This window comes from Papio anubis, chromosome 3 (assembly GCF_008728515.1).
Source record: "Papio anubis isolate 15944 chromosome 3, Panubis1.0, whole genome shotgun sequence".
Lineage (NCBI taxonomy): Eukaryota > Metazoa > Chordata > Mammalia > Primates > Cercopithecidae > Papio > Papio anubis.
This window is the reverse complement of record NC_044978.1, coordinates 132,035,271-132,056,780: the sequence shown is the minus strand read 5'-3', so window position 1 is coordinate 132,056,780 and position 21,510 is coordinate 132,035,271. Positions and strand designations below refer to the sequence as shown.

At 40.7% G+C, this 21,510-nt stretch overlaps 1 protein-coding gene across 1 annotated transcript in view; it reads right to left on the bottom strand.

Moving 5' to 3' along the window:
- The window catches only part of PKD2 (polycystin 2, transient receptor potential cation channel), a 71,133-nt gene that overhangs the window by 28,679 nt on the left and 20,944 nt on the right, over positions 1 to 21,510 (bottom strand). Inside the window, exons 3-6 of the mRNA XM_003898943.5 lie at positions 12,709 to 12,842; positions 10,459 to 10,709; positions 5,487 to 5,711; positions 1,977 to 2,205 (exon numbers count right to left, since the gene is read on the bottom strand). Coding sequence (XP_003898992.1) covers positions 1,977 to 2,205; positions 5,487 to 5,711; positions 10,459 to 10,709; positions 12,709 to 12,842 — 839 coding nt within the window. The remainder of the gene's footprint in view (positions 1 to 1,976; positions 2,206 to 5,486; positions 5,712 to 10,458; positions 10,710 to 12,708; positions 12,843 to 21,510) is intronic.

The window sequence follows — 21,510 nt, the reverse complement described above, 5'->3', positions numbered from 1 at the left end:
TTATTTCCAGTATTATTGTCTCTCCTGTTTCCTTAAATGCTAAAATTCTTGTGTAACTCTGTTCATTATTAATACATTGAGAATTTGGGGATCAAGGGTTTATCTTGATTTGTGTGATGTTATATGGCCATCATAAAAGATGGGATGCACTTCTAACTGCATCATGACCTGATGAGGTCAACACCATCTATTCTATAGGAATTTTTACTTTAAGTAAAAACTCTTTCTAAAGTGCACATATCCATGGCTTGAGAGGCAGTGTTACTATGAGGAACAAATGAGTCTCTGTACCATGAAAAGCACCCAGAGATGCCTAACACAGTAGCTTCTAAAGTGTTAGCCATTATTATTGTTACTATTACAATTATTATCGCTGCTAATATTGTTATTGCCATGCAATATATGGCCAGGTAGTTCTTTTTTATACCTTAAGTGTTCTTTCACTCACATATGAATAACATATTTTCTATATTTTATCAACTATTAATAATTCTAGCGGGGAAGAGTTTAATAATGACTTGATGTAAATGCTTCACAAAGGCCAAATGAATTTTTAGGCGTGGGATGAGGGAAAGAATAATTCTCATGAGGAGGGCTAACAGAAGAGAGAATGCTAATAGGGTAGTGCATTATTTACTGAGATTTCAGAAGGTAATGGCTATCATAGGCAGTAGGAAGGAAAGACATAGAATAATACATGGTACACCTATGCCAAGCAAAGCTTGTGAGCATCTAACAATTAAGCATGTTGTTATATACTTAAATGTAAAACTGGACTTAGCGAAAGGTTACCTGTTATTGCTGAAGGGAGAAAAGCTTGTAAAATGTCTTTTATACACTGAGGCCATAGGAAGGAAGTGACTGATGCTTAATTAAGTGATAAGAATGACAGGAAAACATCTTGAAAAAATATTAGCAGTTATAATAGAGTCAAGGGCAGACACAGAATTTACATGGTGTCATGGTCTTGATTATGACTCTGCCTTTGATTTATTTTTTATTCTTATTTTTTAGAGATGGGGGTCTCGCTATGTTGCCCAGGCTGGTATCAAACTCCTGACCTCAAGTGATCCTCCCACCTCAGTTCCCTAAAGTGCTGGGTTATAGGTATGAGCCACCATGCATGGCCTGCCTTTGATTTCTTGTACCTCATACAGAAAACTTTGATGAATATAACTTACATTTTATACCCTGTACACTATTTGCAGAAAATTTTAAACTGCAGAAAGTTTTCTCTGCCACCCAAAATATTTTCAGGATGATTTTTCTTTTTTCTTTTCTTTTCAAGGCAAGGTCTCACTCTGTCACCCAGGCTGCAGTACAGTGGTGCATTTACAGCTCACTGCAGCCTCAACCTCCTGGGCTCAAATGATCCTCCCACTTCGGCCTCTGGAATAGCTGAGACTACAGGTGTGTACCACCATGCCTGACTAATTAAAAATTTTTTTTTTTTTTGGTAAAGACAGAGTCTCACTATGTTACCCGGGCTGGTCTTGAACTCTGGGGCTTAAACGATCCTCCTGCCTCGGCCTCCCAAAGTGCTGGGATTACAGGCATGAGCCACTGCACCTGGCTGACAAGGTTTTTCTTGCTGTAACTTTACACATGTGCAGGAAAATACAAATTGATTTTTACTAGCAGTTGAAGAAAAATATCATTAGTGAAAAAAAAAAACAAAGAAAAAAAACTGTTTTCTCCTCCACATCTCATGTGGCATACTAAAGCCAAATATGAATTACTGAGATATTCTCATTAGCATGGTTGAGAGCATACTGTAAATACCTCTCCACTTCATACTCAGAAAAGTTACTCATGCAAAATGAGAAAATAATTAGTAACAGAAGTTGATATACTTGAAGGGGACTTTTCGATTCTTTTTTGGGAATATCAAGATCCACAAGGCTGAGGAGATCTAAGACTCTAGTTAACATGCTTGTAGGACAGAATAGGAAATTTGGTGTTGTTCTCAAACCTACCACAACGATCACAACATCCAGACAATTCCAGAAACTCCTGAAATAGTGTAGTTTGTGAATGCGAATTTCCAATATCTCTTCCACCACGTAGTAAAGGATAAAGAAACAAAAGATAATCTCACAGGCTGCCAGGAAGAAATCAAAAGTTGTGACATATCGGATCAGCTTTAAAGGCTGAAATTGCCAAGATGGAATCACACCGCCTGTTGCTGGGAATTCAACCAATAACCTGCATGGAAATAAGAACAATTAAAACAATAACAACAACAACACATGAATATAGCCAGGAACGGATGGCCATCTATTCTGTTCGTGCACTACAAGGTAATTAAACCGCTACGATGAGTCCCCTCAAACTAGTGGCAAAACATTTTGATCATAGCTAATAATTCCATACTTGTAGAATTTTGTGCCATCAAAGGAGTAAGACTTCCTGAGGTCTTTCAGTCCCAAAGGAGTACTTCCTGCTCAGTCTTCCCTCTATTTTTCTATATTTATGCTGCTCAAAATGCCATATACTTTTAATGTAAAAGTAAATCAACACACAAACTTTTCTAGGACTTCTGTTATTATTTTTTAAGAGCTAGGGACTCGCTTTGTTGCCCAGGCTAGAGTGCAGTGTTGCAATCATAGCTCAATGCTGCCTCAAATTCCAAGGCTCAAGGGATTCTCCTGCCTTAGACCCCTGAGTAGCTGGGACTATAAGTGTGCAGTACGACGCCCGACTAATTTTTTTTTTTTTTTGGCAGAGACTGAGTCTTGCCCTTTTGCCCAGGTTTGTCTCAAACTTCTGGGCTCAAATGACACTCCTGCCTGGGCCTTTCCAAGTGCTGGAATTACAGTTGTGAGCCACTGTGCCTGGCCCTAGGACTTCTATTAAATTCAAGTCCTTCTCCTAGGCAACATGAAGAATATAAAGAAATACAAGCCATCCACTCAAAACTTGTGTGATCTCGTTGAGAAGTAGGATATATTTTGTACATATGTAAAGATAGGAACTGAGTCTCTCATTCGTTCATTAGGTAAAACCTAAATAGCATCAAATAGTTTGTCCTCCAGGGAATCGCTCTTCTTCCCAGAGCCTTATAATGAATAGGTGTGTACTCAATAGATGTCTGATTGTCTAAAACATACACTGTTTTACATCCATACTAATGGCTCTGATCTTTACCACTTTACCATAACTGGACTGAGGGTTTTTTTTGTCAAACACCATTTCATAGGTGTCACACTGAGAAAGGTGGGTGATTCAGTTGATGACAGACTCCTTATCTAACTAGAAACAGAATCCCTAGCTGCTTCATTTTAAAACATTTAAAAGCCCTTTAGTCAGCTACTAGCCATCATTATCTCTGCCATTACAGGACAGATAGCCGCACCTGGAACTTGAGCATCCAGGACACATGCATGAGCAATAATCAAGTAAAAACAGGGACTATGGTAAATTAGAACTGGTCAGAGAAGTGTGAACATTTTCCTTCCTTTTCATTGTCAGTTTTCCTGTTCTTTCTTTCCTATTTGATGTGTTGGAGAGTAGGGGTAAGAACCAAAAACTCAGGAGAGCAACACTGAAGCCAAGAGTCTTGTATGTGACAGCCTCATTGGGAACTCAAAAGGGAAGGAAGTGGCCTTCAAGAGTCAAGTCATTTCTCTGGTCCATTCTGGCCCTGCAGTAGTCAACCACTTCCAGAAACTTAGAAAACCAGTATAGAGAAATGAAGCAGTTGTCTTAACAATGTTTATCCTTAAAGTAAACGAGGAAGCAAAAGAAATACTCAATACCTGCTATAAATAGAATTTACTAAAATATCAGAGTTGCCTCTCTGTTTTTATTCTCTTCCTTTTTATTCTATTCTTTTGATCTTCACTGGAATACTCAGGAAAAATTCAATAATAACTGCAATAGATTTTCATTCATTTCTAGTGATAACTACTACTGGACTACTGGTTGAGTATTTCCTTCCTTCCTTCCTTCCTTCCTCCTTCCCCTCCCTCCCTCCCTCCTTCCTAGCTTCATTCCTCCCTCCCTCCTTCTCTCTTTTTTTTTTTTTTGGCCACTGTGAGCAAGGACAGGTTGAATGTTTCTAATCTGAAAATCTGAAATACAAAATGCTTCAAAATCCCAAACTTTTTGAGCACCGACATGACAGCATAAGTGGAAAATTCCACACCTGACTTCATGTGACAGGTCATTGTCAACATGCAGGCACAGAACAGTTTATTCAACATCCCTAAGGGAAAAATAAAATTTCCTTCAGGCTATATGCATGAAGTTTCATTTATGAAACATAAATGAATTTTGTGTTTAGACTTGGGTCCCATCCCCAAGATATCTCATTTTATATATATGCAGACATTCCAAAATCTGAAAAAAATCTTAAATCTCAAACATTCCGGTCTGAAGCATTTTAGATAAGGGATAACCTGTAATTGATTTAATGTGGTACTATTTTCTGCAAACGTTGTTAAATACAAGGACTGGGATAATCCAACGAGCCACGTAGAGCAGAATTGAGCTTAACCTCAAGAACGATGACAAAGACTATTATGAGAATAAACCCTTCTTATCTCGTGTGTAAATATACATGCAATAATCCATGTTAGTGATATTTGGGTATTGCTGACATGCTCACCAGGAAGATTAAAGTGGGTGAACTCTGACTCCCTCTTGCTCTGCTTTTTCCTTCTTTTTAATAGTACCTATCACCTTCTAATATTTTATATATTACATAATAAAATAACTACTATATTATTTGTATTGTTTATTGTTTAATGTTTATTCTCTATCTCCTCCTGGTTGGAGGCAAGCTCTGCAAAGGCAGGGATCTTCGTTGTGTTTGCTGACATGTCCCAAGAGCCAAGAACAATGTCTAGCCCATATTAAGTGTCCAATAGATGTTTGCTGAATAAATGAATGGAGTTGAGTCCCAGACAAGCCAGTGGAATCTTTGTCAGTTTCGTTACTGTCTCCCAGAGGGGTCATCATGGCAACATCCCAGGATCTGAGGAAGGAACTTTATGTGACTCTGACAGCCCTTAGCATGAGCAGGTACCTGGGTATCCTACTGAGCATCCTACAAGCACTCCAATTACTGTGCTTGTGTGCTAATAGCAGAGGCTCATCTGAGAGTGAGAAACTCCAGGGAATGAATCAAGATTTGATGGGCAGGGGACTTGGTGATGGAACATGTGGCACTGATCATCCTCATAATGGGTAGGGACAGATGTTAGAAAAACACAATACTTATCTGGAAAGGTTCCAGCATTGAGATGAACTTGGACCAGAGTTAAGGTTCTTTTCAACTTATAATATTCTAGGATCCCAACTTCCTTCCTCAAATATCCTTTATTTCAATAAGCCTTCAGTTTTTACCCCTCCCTTGCTATCTGTCTGGGTCCTTGGCATCCTCATTTAGTTAACGGCAGGCAAAGGTTTTCCTGGCCAACCCCAGGATAGGATGTACGTACAACTACACAAAAATAGGAGGGATGCGTGTCCTCAGTACACACCTGACCACACAGAACAGGTTAATGTTGGCGTTGTACACTGAGAAGTCAATAAAAGTTGCCCTGGTTCCTCGGTCCAGCCAGACATTTTTCTTGAGGCTAGCAACTTGTGCAGCTGTTTCCTCTCTTGTTCTTGACAAATCCAGATAATAGCCAGCTCCACTATAAGTTGCAATGATTCCCCAGTGGCTACTACCATTCAAGTCTTTTTCACTTGTGTAGATCCAACTGATTAAAAACAAAATCAAAAAACAAACAGTTAAAATCAGTGGAACACTTGTGGCAATTACAAGGACAGCTGGTTCCTTGTAAAATAAAGTATGCATTAAGGCCTATCAAGCTGGGTAATGTGCCTGACCTGGCACTTCATAAGTGTTTTCTTGGTTAATTCTCATACTGTTATTAGCCTCACTTTAGGAATGAGGGCCCTGAGGTTTAGTGAGGTCAATGTAGTCCCAAAGTTTTGAAGGTAGACTCAGGAACCAATGCCAGGGCTGTCTGTCCCTAGAGCCTCTGGTCTGCTCTAGAGCCTCTGCTCAGTTTATATGGCTGCCTTCTCTGGGTAACTGTGCTCAGGGACTAGATAACTTGAGGTCCCCAGAGAAATTTACAGCCAAAAGAGGGACAAGTTCATCAAGTGGCATTGTCAGCATTTGGGAATTTCATCCACAAATATTCAGAGGATCTCTTAGAAAACAGATGCTTCTTTGGCACTAATGGGGATATAAAAGTCCTTTCCCTCCCAAATTTAAAACAAGTAGGGAAACAAAAGTTGTAATTAAACAAGTAAAATACAAGGTGGATAATAATAAGAAGCAAAAGACTAAAGAAATTAGGCTGGCAGATCAGAGGAAAGCTATCCTTATTTGGGGATCTGGCAATGAAGGGATGGATTAGAAAAGGCTTTAGGAAGAAGCTGTGTTGGACCTGAGCCATGAAAGGTGAGTAGGACCTGGACTTGCACAGGTGAATGCTGATATGGTTTGGCTGTGTCCCCAACCAAACTTATCTTGAATTGTAACTCCCACAATTCCCATGTTTTGTTGGAGAAACCTGGTAGGAGGTAATTGAATCATGGGGGCAGGTCTTTCCCATGCTGGTCTCGTGATAGTAAATAAGTCTCACGAGATTTGATGGTTTTACAAGGGGGATTTTCCCTGCACAAGCTCTCTCTCTTTGCCTGCTGCCATCCATGTAAGACATCACTTGCTCCTCCTTGCCTTCCACCATGATTGTGAGGCCTCCCCAGCCATGTGGAACTGTAGGTCCATTAAACCTCTTTCTTTGGTAAATTGCCCAGTCTCAGGTATGTCTTTATCAGCAGTGTGAGAAAGACTAATACAAAATGGAAAGGGCATTTCTAACTGTGAGCCATTGGTCAAGAGAAGTAAGTAGTTCAGTTTGGCTCCACAAGGTAAAGAATGGTAGATCGAAAGGTAGTCTGTGGTCAGCTTGTGAAGGGCAAACATGAAGGAGTCTGTGAAGGGAAAGTTCTGAGAGGCACAGAACAGGGCTGCTCTGGTGGCGGCAGGGAAGACTGGAGTGGGGAGGAAGAGGGCTCACGTGCAGAAAAGAGTTAACACAGCAGGCCTGAGATGGTCGTTCCTTAGGAAGGCCTGTTTGCAAGGTTGGACTTTGGCTGGCATCTGGGAACCTGACTGATAAACAGCTCCCTGCACTGGTGTACAACTTTCCCTGACCGGTAAGAGAGGCTTGCTGTGCCTGTGCTATTTGTACAAGCAATGTGGCTTTACACTCAACACCTGCTTTCCTTCTGGGAGTCGGCAATTTTGGCACATGCCAGTCATAAACCAGTACCAGTATCCAGTGAACACCCCAGGCACTGAGTCTCTAATTAACCTCTCTGATAGACATTTCACACATTGTTACAGCTTGTTCCTGGAGAAATTCAGCACATCGTATGTGACCTCACTGGGAGAGGGCTCCTGGAAGCCTACACTGGGTTTTCCCCATGTGCCTTTTCTTTTGTATCCTTTCACCCTAATAAACCTTAGCTATGAGGATGCCTCTATGCTGAGTCCTTCTAGTGAATCACTGAACATGGGGGTGGTCTTAGGGACCCCTGACATAGCTCCATTAGCAATAACCAAGAGGTAATGAGGCCTGAACTCACTCAGTGAAGATGGGAAGGGGAAGGAAGGAGTGAGAGAGTGTCACCACAGTGACTGCCAGCAGAACTTGGCAACTGATTTGGAAGTTGGGGCAAGGAGGAAACATGGCTCAGAAATGACTCTGGAGTCTCTTTCAGGGCAATAGGAAGATAGCAGTGCCATTAACAGAAGGAAGAGCAGATCCCATAAGAAAACGATGTTTAATTTGGGGCATATTGAATCACAAGAGGTGTGGGACATCCAGGTGGAATAGAGACGTATCTTGTATCACTAGAATGCAAGCTCTGTGAAGAAAGGATGTTTGCTTCTGTTTCCTGCTGCTTTGTTTCTTCAGCATCACGGGGACTAGAAGAGGGGTGACTTCTAGCAATGGGAACATGCCTGGCACATTGTTAAAGAAATGACGAGTCACCAAATAAAGATGCCAGTGGAAGCCATCTGAATGTCATGGGAAAGAGGGTAAAGAAAGAAAAGATGGAGATACAAATATAGAACCTGGGAATAAGACAGGAGAAGTGAGAGAAAGGGGTTTCAGAGTTAAAAGAACCCAAAGTGTAGAGTTCCTCACGGAAGTCAAAAGAATGAGCAGTCAACACTGCCACCTTCTGCAGACAGGATGAAGGGGATAAAGACTGAGATTTGTTCAGTGGATTTGCAAACTAGAGGTCCCTAGTGGCTTCCTGGTGAGATGTCAAAAGCAAGAACCTAAGCTTTAAGAGGTAAATCGAGGGTAAGAAAATGGAAGTGGCAAATGAAGACTATTCTTCCAAGAAGTTTGGAGTTGATGGGAAGAAAAAATTGGAGTGACTTGAGAATGTAGAAGAATAAAGGGATGGTTTAGATATGACAGGGAAAGTCCCCTTTGGCAATCCACCCTGGAGTAGAAATCACTCATTCATACATGCATCCAACACATATTTATTAGTATCTTCACATATGAGGCATTGTTCAAGGCTTTGAGAACACAGCAGTTAACAAAATAGAATCCCTGCCCTCAGGAAGCTTGAGTACTGATGGGGAGCTGAGAGCATCGAAAAGCCACCCTAATGATGTAATTAATACGGAGGAGGAATTAATATGGAAGAGGTTTAGTAGACGAAACATGGGTTTTGGAGTCAGGCTGCTTAAATCTTGGTTCAGTTCCATTTGCTAGCTGTGACACTTTGGGCAAGTGAGCCTCAGGTTTTTCATCTATAAAATGGAGATGATACCTATTTTAGAGTTGTTTTGTGAAAGTAGATGAGATAATGCGTGAAATAACTTCTTAAATAATGTCTGGCACAGAGCCGTGGCCAGACATTATTTTATGTCTTACGTATAAATTTATCTTCTTAGTGATGTGAGATAAATAAAATATTGGAAAGGGTATCACAGATGGAATGCATGCTTATGCTTACTACAAAAAGGCACACTAGAAAGCAAAATAAAGCTGGGCATGGTGGCATATTCTATAGTCCCGGCTACTTGGGAGGCTGAGGCTGGAGAATTGCTTGAGCCCAGGAGTTTGAGGCCAGCCTGGGCAACATCAAGAGGCTCCATCTCTAATAAATTTTTGTTTTTAAAGAAAGCGAAATCACTAATATAACTTGGATGATAATGTTCTTTGAGATTATTTAGTACCTTTGTTCTAAAGCTCTGGAGTTTTACTAAATTTTTTTTTTTTTTTTTTTTTTTTCTTCGGTGGACTCTTGCTCTGTTGCCCAGGCTGGAGTGCAGTGGTGCGATCTCGGCTCACTGCAACCTCCACCACTTGGGTTCAAGCAATTCTCCTGCCTCAGCCTCCCGAGTAGCTGGGACTATAGGCACATGCCACCACACCCAGCTAATTTTTGTATTTTTAGTTGAATCAGGGTTTCACCATGTTGGCTAGGCTGGTCTTGAACTCCTGACCTCAAGTGATCCGCCCGCCTTGGCCTTCCAAAGTGCTGGGATTACAGGCATGAGAAACTGTGTCCAACCTGGATTTTTACTAAATTTGTTTCTTATGGGTTCTGGTATTAAATAGAGTATACACTGGATGGTACAAGAAGAATACACTAATTGAAAAGGTGATTGCCCATTGTATAGTAACAAATGTGGATTCTGGGCAACTCAGTTTCCAAGAAAAGAACCTAGATGAACCAACAGAATTAGCTGAGCAAAGCTTAGAAGATGACTCTGACCAGTGACATACCCAGGGACAGCAACCCCAAAGGCCCACGCTGAAATGGCCTGGGAGGTCTTCCTGTTTCTTTATAATAACTACAAAACTTCTAAAATAGTAAGTGCCCTCCCTTAATACACAAGATGTTTGAAGTATGGGTACCAAAGTGTACAAAAAGCCCCTGTAAATATGCATGTGTACAAATACATACTTAAAATCTCAAACATTTGAGTAAAATGGGCTTTAAAGCAAACAAAAAATGGCCTCACAAGCTTACACATTAAATAACTCCATTCTGAACAAAAACCTGTTTGTAAGACCTATAAAAAAAGAGTTCCTGCACCTGAAACCTTGCTGTTAAATAACTTAGTGGATGATGTTACTGGACCTATAAAAACAGGGCCCAGGGCATCTTAAATGAAATTTTCAAAGGCTCAGATAATTAATTTTTTGTGGGTCATATGGTCAACGATTTAGTGTTTTGAAAAATATGCATATAGAAACTGAAAGAAGGCTAAAAAGTAGTGAAAACTTGAGAAGTCAAAGGTCAAGTTGGCCAAGGTTTAAATATAAGCACTGAAGAGTCACTGAACTTCTTTTTGCCTTGGTGAAGGTGTCAGGGAATGAATGAATGAATGATAGGAGGTCAGAGAATAAATGAGTGAATATCACCAAGTGGCAATGAGTCCCAGACACTTACGCGGTTCCATTTCGGGGCCCGAAGGGAGCCCTATCTTCACTACTGACAGAGTAGACATCATAGCACTCTTTAATTTCATCTCTCAAGTCCTGGGGGATAGAGCAGGATCCATTTCTGACTCGGAGTTGCCGTATTCGTGGTACCCCTAACAACAGGTTCTCATAGAAGATGAAACTTCGGTTGTCAGCTTCAGTCTGGTTACTGGGCTGCATCTTCCAGTACAGCCCATCCAATAAGGAGCCTTCTGTGAACTAAAAGCACAGGAAACATCTCTGAAAAAGTTCCAAGCTCAGCTGCTGTCTTGCTCCTGCCTGGAACGTTTGTATAACCAAGCATTTGGCAACTCTATGAAAATAGTAGAGTGATAAGAATGAGTTTTGTCGTCAGAGAGATTTGGGATAGCATCTTGCCCCATCACTTGTTAGCTATGAGGCCTTGAGCAGGGTCCTCTGAACCAAGGTTCCTGCATCTGGAAAACCCATCTTTAATGTAGTCACTGCATCTGGCACAGAGTGGGTACTTAATACGTGGCAGCTCTGATTTGCATAGTTACTGCACCTGGCACAGAGTGGGTACTTAATATGTGGCAGCTCTGATTTGCATAGTTACTGCACCTGGCACAGAGTGGGTACTTAATATGTGGCAGCTCTGATTTTTGTTCTTGGACTAAAGGTGGGGTCATAATTAACTCCACTTCCCCTTATTAAAATAATGTCTCACATAATCATGGTTCTAAACTTGTTTAGAGAAAAGGCTACAGTTTTGATTACCAGCCTGGCATCTGATAGACCTTTCACCTGTCTGGACTATTTTGCTGTATGGTGAACTCTCCAATCCCTCCTTATCCCTTTAGAGATTGGCATTTATCATCATGGAATGTGTATACAAAAGTCTCTTGTTAGTTTGTACAACTAGCTATGCCTGTAGGGAAAACAGATCTATTTCTCAGTGTGCTATCCTTATCAGATGATCAACAGAGATAGACTGATTTGCCCTCTCAGATGGTGAAAGATTCATATTATACAAGTGTGGCTTTGGATGCCAAGTACTTTTGTATATGAATAGGTTCCTGTGACCCAGTTGTCTCTATCCTTAAAATCAATAGCTCTGACCCCAGGGTTTAGTAAGAATTTTAGAAACTATCTCCCTAAGGAGAAACAATAATTTCCTTTTCGATTTCCCTTCCAATTTTATTAGATTCTAAGCCCCATATCCCTCAGATGAGTTTAATATTTTTCCTGTGGTATCACTCATTGCTATACTGTTAACTATGTTGGAATTTGGGAAGGGGCTGGACTGGGTTGAACTTCACAACAGCAAACCTTTTGTTTGTTTTTGGTTTTTTGTTTTTGTTTTTGTTTTTTTTGGATTTTTTTGAGACAGGGTCTCACTCTGTTGCCCCGGCTGAAATGCAGTAGCATGGTCATGGCTCGACCTCAAGCAATCACTCAAGTGATCCTCCCACCTCAGCCTCCTGAGTAGCTGGGACTACGGGTGTGTGCCACCCCACCCTCCTAATTCTTTAATTTTTTTTGGAGAGACAAAGTCTTACCATGTTGTGCCCAGGCTGGTTTCGAAATCCTGGACTCAAGCAATCCTCCTGCCTTGGCCTCCCAAAGTGCTGGGATTACAAGCGTGAGCCACCAAGCCCCACCAACAGCAGACCTTTGAAAGAATGTCCTTACTTTGTGTCAAGCACTGTTCTAAGAGCTGGGGATACATGCCATCATCAACAAAGAGACAAAATGCAAAAGGCGAAGCAAGACAGAAGAACCACACTGTCCTTCATTGGCCTTACATTCTAGGAGATTCTCAATAAATATTTATTGAATCTTGACTCATGGAACGAATTATAAACTAGGATGAAGAAGTAGCTGTCAGGCTAGAAAAAAATTGATTTTTCTTGTTCCCTAGCCATGTGACCATATGATTTAAGCATCCTGAATCTCATTTTCCTCATTAACAAACTAGGGCATACTCTTAGTACTCACCTTATAGAGTTACCATAGAAATTAAATTAGGTAAGGTATGAAACACTCAGCACAGTGCAAGGCACAGGCAAAGTTCTCAGTGTTAACTTTACCCCTCTTTGAGAGTAGGAACAGTAACTTCTAACAACTCACCATAACTTACGTCTCACACAGTGTTAAATGCAAAGCAGGTCCTGTCGATACTCATGCACTGAAATGATGAAGCCAAATGAAAAATTTTCTGTGATAAAGAGGTACTTTCAAAGTTATTTGCAAATACCTTCCAGAAGTCTTCCATGGAAGACAGAGTTTTAAAGTTAGTTTTCTCTGTTTTGGACACGGGGGTGTCTAGGAAGAGCTGTGACATCATCCGGGTGTAGTAGTACACATTGGAGCTCATCATGCCGTAGGTCACTGGAACACAGAAAGATCCAAATGAACGCCCCAAGGGAATCGGCACACATTCACACACCAGCAGCCTTCACGAAGGGATTGTTCCTATGGATAAACAGTTTGGACAAATATCCACAGAAGGTCTTCTCTCACCCCTGCCTTCCTTCCCCCTATCATTCTTCTAGGATATCTCCCTATCTCTCTGGCTTATAAAAGAAATATGTAATATTAATATTGGCTCATATGAAACAAAATTGGCTTACTATTGAGTATCAGTGTAAGATCAGGAACGTTTACTTGATATTTGGGACTTCCAACATGCCTACTCAATTTCATCTTCCACCACCTCTCGGCTCAGATCCTCCATACCAGTGAGGCTGATCTGCACAAGGTCATAGCTATGCTGGGCTCCCCACCCTCCTGCTGTGCACACTGCCTACTCTCCCTGCAGTAACATGGGCAAGCCATTGTTTGTTTCCTCCAGATCAATTCTCCATTCTTCTCCGCCCTGTTCTGTGCCCTGAGGCTAACCTTTATGAACTGTACCAGCTGGAATCCTTTGCCCTACGGGGATATCAAGGACAGAGTTTGTTCCCCCACCCCTGTTCTCCATACCTTCACCATCTGGATGCAGTTTGGCAGTGGAGACTCTAATCTTGGCCATGGGTGCTGAGGGAATCCCTTTTCTCACAACCACACTGGGCTCCCACTATGCCACTCCCTCCCCCAGTTCCCTAAAGCCTGGAGGTGGTAACTTTTTTTGAGTGCATCACTTCCCCTTTTTGGTTCTCTTAACCCCACCACATCTCTGTAAATAGTCCCTTCATTAAACTTCTCTTAATCACCACTTGAGTTCATCATCTCCTTTTTCTAAGATGCTGACTGACACAGACATATCTGCTTCCCACCTACCAGTCAAATCTTGAATGGAACCCTATAACTCAAACTACATCCCTGCCATGGACATTTACTGATTATTTTGAATGGTCTTGGAAGGAGGTGGGAAGATCCTTTACAAGCTTAGTAGACCAAAGGAGATCAGGGTCTGACTCCTGGCCATGCTCCTTACTTGCTATACGACCTGTGCAAGTTGCTTAAACTTTCTGAGCTTCAGTTTCCTCTTCAGTAAGATGGGGATAACCAACTATCCCATGGATTTTTTGGTGCCTAAATAAAAACAATAACTAAAATTTATCCAGTACAGTGGTTGACACTTAACAAATGTTCAATATGGTGGCTCTTCCTCCTTAACTGGATTGTTATAATGCATTTATTATAAATTTCAGCACTTTACCAAGTACTTTCTCATTCTGGACTTTAATGATTGCAGGTATAATATAATTCCTATAATTAGCTGATAAAACGTTTCAAGGGGAAGGAAACATGTTCTATGCTTTTTAAAAACTACAGTTCTGAATACCCACGATTAATACTTACCTGAAACTATAATACATTTCAGGGATCATATTCAAACCTATAGAAATTATTTTGGGATTAAGTACTATTTAGCAAATCTCTCCTTCATGCAGCTGTCTTCTCCCCACTCTGCATTTTTCTTTCTTTTTTTTTGAGACAGAGTTTCACTGTTGTTGCCTAGGCTGGAGTGCAATGGAGCAATCTCGGCTCACTGCAACCTCCACCTCCCAGGCTCAAGCAATTCTCCCACTTCAGCCTCTCCAGTAGCTAGGATTACAGGCATGTGCTACCATGCCCAGCTGATTTTTTATTTTTAGTAGAGATGGGGTTTCACCATGTTGATCAGGCTGGTCTTGAACTCCAGACCTCAGGTGATACACCTGCCTTGGCCTCTCAAAGTGCTGGGATTACAGGTGTGAGCCACCACACCTGGCCCCTCTTCCCCTTTCAAGCATCATAGGAAATTAAGATTATTTAAGAAGGGTAGGTAATAATGATCCAAACACGAGTGTGTTTGGGAGTTCATCTCAAGCAATCAATTAAGCAGTAAATAGACATAATACACACAACTTGTATACTGTATCTAGAGATGTACGAAAAATGTCCAGTCCCCCTGGTTTGGCTCCCTCACCTGTCATCCTATAACCTAATGTAATTAGGACAAGAACAGTCCTCTTCAGGTGTTACATGACTTACTACCTCTCAGAACTGTCTTGTGACAAAGAGTTAAGAGTTTAGAATTCTAATCCACTCATATTTATGGAACAAGGTATTGGGCATGAAGATGAACAAGATGTGATCTCTGCACTCAGGAGTTCATAGGGTCCCCAGCGAGTGCTGCCTAGCCAACTCCCACAAAGGATGCAAAGGATGAACATGAGTACACTGTCCTCTGCAAAGGCCTGTCAGTCTACAGTCAATCGAGGAGAGAAAGGGACATGACACAAGAGCAAACAGTGAAGGCTGCTAAGAGCCAACCAAATAATTAAGTTGATTATTTTCAATTAACTTGGAATTGGAATGTACTTTGGATTGACTGATTAATATAGACTGTTGTGGAGTTTTTAACCTGTGGGTTTACTGTGGTTGTTGTTAAAAAGGAATTTTGATAAATTATTTACATATTTTTATTTATAAATATGGTATAACTATATATAAGTATGTAAATATAAGGATCTTAGATACTGAATTGAAAATGTATCCCTTTATTTTCCTAGACCACTCATAATCCAGTACTGATTTTTGCTTTTGAAATTCTCAAGATCTATATTGGCTTTAATAGCTTCACCAAAGGGCAAGCAACAGATTCTCTTGGTTATGTAGCACCATCTGCTGGACAGCCAGGTAAATAATCCCTTCCAGCTTTGAAGGGATGATTACCGTACCTTTTCTTTCTTTCTTTTTTTTTTTTTTGAGACAAGGTCTGGCTCTATGGCCAAGGCAGGAGTGCAGTGGCACCATCTCCGCTCACTGTAGCCTCAATCTCATGGGCTCAAGTGATCCTCCCACCTCAGTTTCCCGAGTACCTGGGACTACAGGCATGCACCACTATGGCCAGCTAATTTTTAAATTTTTCGTAGAGATGGGGTTTCGCCATGCTGCCCAGGCTTATCTCAAACTTGTGAGCTCAAGTGATCCTTCCTGCTCGGCCTCCCAAAGTGCTGGGATTACGGTCGTGAGCCACCGCGCCCAGCCTTAACAGATATTTAATCAGCAAACATTAACTCAGTCCTTCTGTGCCAGGTCCCAAGGAAGTTCATGGCACACCTGAGTGACAGCTCACAAACTCTGGTGGTCAGCTACACCATGAGCCCATGGTGGCAGCTAAAAGCCCCCTGAATTTGGAGTCATACTGATTTGGTTTTGAGTTTCAGCTTGCCTCCATCCTGAACATCTGCCTCTGTTCATGATGGCGGGTCTTGCATCTTGAGATCTTGGACAACTATTAAATATTTAACTCTTCTAAGCCTGATTTTGGAAACCAGAAAATGAGAATAATACCAAGGGCTTTTGTAAAGCTCAAATGGAGAAATAAATGTGAAGACATTTGCACACTGTAAAATGCAATGGAAATATAAAACTGTTAACATCACTTCTCCTTTAAGTCCCTGAAAGGAAACTGGAGAAAGCCCACTTGAAGGTAGCATTCACTCTCTAAATGAAATGAATTGTGAAGAAAAATTTAGTGCATGAAATAGATAACCTTAAATGAGGACCAGAAAGGAGACAAGAGTATTAAAAAATACATAAAGGACACATACATCTGTACATATGTACACATCTTTCTTCTGCTATTTAATCCTTGTCTTAACCCCTGAATTTCCATTTTCCATAAAATAAACTAGAGCAAAATACAGTAAAACACAGTATCGGCCAGACACGATGGCTCACACCTGTAATCCCCACACTTTGGGAGGCGGAGGTGGGCAGACCGTTGAGCTCCAGAGTTTGAGACCAGGTTGGGCAACAGGGTGAGACTGCACCACTGCACTCCAGCCTGGGCGATAGAGCGAGACCTTGTCTCAAAAACTTAAAAAAAAAAAAAAAAAGAAACTATCACCAAACAACCAGCATGTGAACTAACAAAAGCTGCCTTAAAAACATGGTCTATTATTTCAAAATAGCAACAAATACTATTTTATTGTTAACATTGTTGAAAAATATAGGTTCAAATATTAAAAACAAATAAAGGGTATTGTAGAATAGTATATATTATATAAATTCCAAATCACTAGGATAAAAAAGCAAAGAAAAAATTTCCATCCAGCAAAAGAATATAAATGGAAAATAACAGGAACATATAAAAGAGAGGAAAATACTAAATAATATTAATTTGACAAAAAAAACCCCATGAAACATGAATGGTTTAGACTCTTACTAAATGACAAAGTTTTAAATATTGGTTAAAAAATAAAAATGCATCTCTAGAATTGTTAGAAGAAACCCACTCAAAGCTAAAAATAAATGAATGGGAAAATATATCAGGGACAAAATATTTTTTAAAAGGTTTTAAGTGGTATTATAATCCTCTGACAGAGGACATTATAAGGTGAACACTCAGTTTGATTAAAAGGTTATTTTACATTGGTCAATTATACTATACATAATGACTTAACTGTAATGAATTCTTATGTATTGAATAACAGAACATCAAAATATATAGAGCAATACCTGTTAGTAATAAAAGAATTATCAAAACTACAATTGCAGTTGGAAACTTAAAACCCTGTATCTTTCAATCTTTGACAGATAAAGTAGACAAAAATTACCTAGGAATATTAAGGGTTTGAATTAAGTATATGACTTGACATAGATATATATATCTGTTAAGAAATTAAATTTTTTCCCTCTCTTAATAACCCTTGGGCCAAAGAAGAAATCAGAACTGCCATAAAAATATAACCGTACTAGATGCAAAGACAATAGAACCAAGATGCCTTGGCCGCAGTATTTCAGGTAATCTGCCACAAGATGAAGCTATCACTTTGCACAGGAAAACGAACTGCTTTGCTAGCTGTGTATTATATGATATCCTCACAGGGATGCAGTGGAAATAAAATGCAAACAAACATTTGAAGGGACTCTATAAACTCAAAGTGCTATACAAGATGATAACCTTGACTTATAGTGGAGGTACATCCTGATAAACCCATTGTAAATTGAAAATATCGTAAGCTGAAAATGCAGGTAATATAACTAACCTACTGAATGAACAACACAGCTTAGCCTGGCCTACCTTAAACATGTTTAGACACTTACATTAGGCTAGTTGGGCAACATCATCTGGCAATACAATACACCGTAGAGTACTGGTTGCTTACCCTCATAATCACATGGCTGACTGGGAGCTGTGGCTCCATCTCTAGAGTATGGTAGCCTGGAAAAAGACCAAAATTCAAAATTGAAAGTATGGTTTCTATAGAATGTGTATCACTTTCACATCACCATGAAGTTGAAAAATCATAAATCGAACCATCGTAAGTTGGGGACCATCAGTATATAAATGCAAAGCACTATACACAAATCAAGGAATTATTAGGCTTGAATTGATTAAGTGGACATACTACAGGAAATTCTGTGTGTTAGGAAATGAGAAGTGCTAGTAAACAAGAAATGGAAACAGGCAATGCTGCCAGCAGTTCGTGAGACTCTCCAGGTGTCGGCACTGAGAGGTGCACAGCTGCATCCCATCCCTGCGAGGGGGGTGAATGCATGAGCTGGTCTGGTCTGATAATCCTGTGTGAAGAGGTGGGCCTGAATGGCAGCACAACTCGGAGGTGGGGGCTGGTTCGGGTGGGCACCGCTAAGCTTCTGCCTAGATCTGGTTCTTGAGCTGATTTTGAAGGATGAGGAGGAATTAGAATGACAGAAAGGAACAGTGTACACTGAGGCTTTTTGAGATCACAAGTGGTTTGATGAGGTTGAAGAACCAGATATTTATAGGAGTGGCAGTTCTAAAGAAGTAAGTAAAGATCGTTTGGTAAAATGCCAGCCTATTGTCTAAAGATTTTAAAGTTTATCTTGACGTTGAGATACCATGTTAAATGGAAGAGTGATCCCAGCACTTTGGGAGGATGTTGCAGGAGGATCGCTTGAGCCCAAGAGTTCAAGAACAGCCTGGGCAGCAAAATGAGACCTCATTTCTACAACAAATAAAATTAGCTGGGTGGTGTGTGCCTGTGGTCCCAGCTACATGGGAGGCTGAGGCAGGAGGATCTCTTTAGCCCCCAAGCTGCAGAGAGCTGTGTTCATGCCACTGCACTCTAACCTGGGTGATAGAGTGAGACCTTGTCTCAAATAAATACATAAATAAATAAATGGAAGAGTGACTTGTATTAATCTGGTTCCAGAAACAGCAGTGCTTGGAAATTCTAAAAAGTCCAGACACAGGGAGAGCAGCTTCCATCTAATCTGTGGTTCATATTTCGAGGCCTCTTAAAACTTAAAGGAATCTTGTCCTTTTCATATTTAAACCATGGGGTGTTCTACTGTAAATCCCTCACCAAGGCCAACCAGAACTACAGGTCTGGCCCCTGGTCACCTTTCCATCTTCATCTGATAATCTGATCTCCAGGAACTGGCTTCACTTGGCTTCTGAGTGTTTCTGGAATGATCTGAGTGTTTTCCTGCCTCAGAGCCTTCATTCATACAATTCTCTCTTCCTCTGTTCTCAATCTTGCTTCAGGCTTCAGAGAGGCCTTCCTTGAGGGAAATCCTTTTCCCCAATCATCTCCTTTCATATCACTTATCACATTTAAGGACAGGGCCTAAATCTGTTTTTAATTAAATTACTGACCAACTGAACAAGTCAGGAAAGAGATGATTAGGATTAAAATAGGGACAAGAGCGACATAGGAAAAAAGACAGATTAGAGAGCCTCTGAAGAGGCAGAATGATCACAGAAGACCGGGAAGGGAAAGCATCCAGGATGACACCCAGGGTTCAAGTGAACTAGAGAGCATGGCTGGATAGATGGGTGGGAGATGAGTTCAGGATGGGGCATGTTACCAGTGAGAGAGGGCTGTGAGAGATCCCATCGTAGATGTCCAGCAGAAGCTGGTACTAGGTTCAGAGCTCATGAGTGGGACATGGGAGTCACTGGCACGCGAGTACTAGTTGAAGCATTGTCTGTGGAAAAAATGACCCAAAGAATGTCACAGGCCCAATCAGAGAAAACATTCTGTAAACATGCTTCAGAGAGAAGAAAGTGAAGCAAGTGAACACAGCAAGGAGGAACACAGGAAGAGAGAGAGTTACCAAAGCCAAAGAGGGAAGTCCTAGAATGCCAAACTCCACTGGACCAAATGCCAGGAAGAGGCTGAAAAGAGCCATCCCCAGTGACCTTTGTGAGGGCTTTTTTAGGAGGCAGAAGTGAGACTGCAGAATCAATAAGAGAGTTTGTGAAATACAGTCACTAAAACCCCCAAATCTTTTAATCCAGGTTTGGTCAACATTTCAAAGAAAATTGTAAGTAACAATTGTAAAATTGTGAGGAAAATCTTTAAGGGGTAAAGGCTGTTGATACAAGTGCTTCTGAGAATGGTAGTATTGGCTGGTATTACTGTGTTTTAAAAGTGAGAGAAAGATGTATAATATTTACATACAGACAATCTAGGATATATGATGGTTCAACTTACTGATTTTTTGACTTTAAAATGGTGCAAAAGTGATAAGTATTCAGTAGAAACTGTACTTTGAATTTTGAATTTTGATCTTTTCCTAGACTAGTGATAGGCAGTTTGATGCTCTTGCAAGGGGCGGCAGTGGCAATAAGCTCAGCCACACAATAGCAAGGGTAAACAACCAATACTCTACAGTATACTGTGTTGCCAGCACTTTTGGATATTGTCTTGTGTTTTCACAACCCATTTTGGTCACATTTGTTTTTTTTTTTTTGAGACAGGGTCTCGCTCTATCACCCATGCTGGAGTGCAGTGGCCGGATCTCAGCTCACTGCAAGCTCCGCCTCCGGGGTTTACACCATTCTCCTGCCTCAGCCTCCCAAGTAGCTGGGACTACAGGAGCCCGCCACCTCGCCCGGCTAGTTTTTTGTATTTTTTAGTAGAGATGGGGTTTCACTGTGTTAGCCAGGATGGTCTCGATCTCCTGACCTCGTGATCCACCCGTCTCGGCCTCCCAAAGTGCTGGGATTACAGGCTCGAGCCACCGTGCCCGGCCCCATTTTGGTCACATTTAAAGTACATCTATATGTCTTCTATTTCCTGTCATTTTAAAATTGAGTTTTTGTCCAGTCAATGTATCAGAAAGGGTGAGGAGCCCTCCAGCCATAGTCCAAGGCTTAATAGTTACTTCTCATGGATTGCAACATGTGATCTTAAGACTGAAACTGTTTGTTGTGAAAAGATATGTGGGGAGCTATCAGGATATTTTTCGCTGGAAATGGAATTAGCTTGCAGCTGCTGTGAGATTAACTCACTGACCTTTACTTCACTGATCTTGATATCAACTTGATCTTCATGGAATCTCTGGCAAATTAGGAAAACTATATATTTAGACTAGCATCCGTGTAAGATTTTTACAAATAAAATAAAATATTCCTTTCCTTTTCAGAACACAAGGCAAAGTTTCCTTCTTTCAGAGATAAATAAATGGAAATACATAGATCTTTTCTTAAAAGGGCTCTTCCTGTCCTAGTACACACCACATTGTACTATGATTTTGTTGTTCAGTTCTCCATTTTCATTACTTCTTTGGATACTACTGAGTTTAAAGTTAAATACTTTCTGTAGTAGTTCATTTTCACACTGCTATA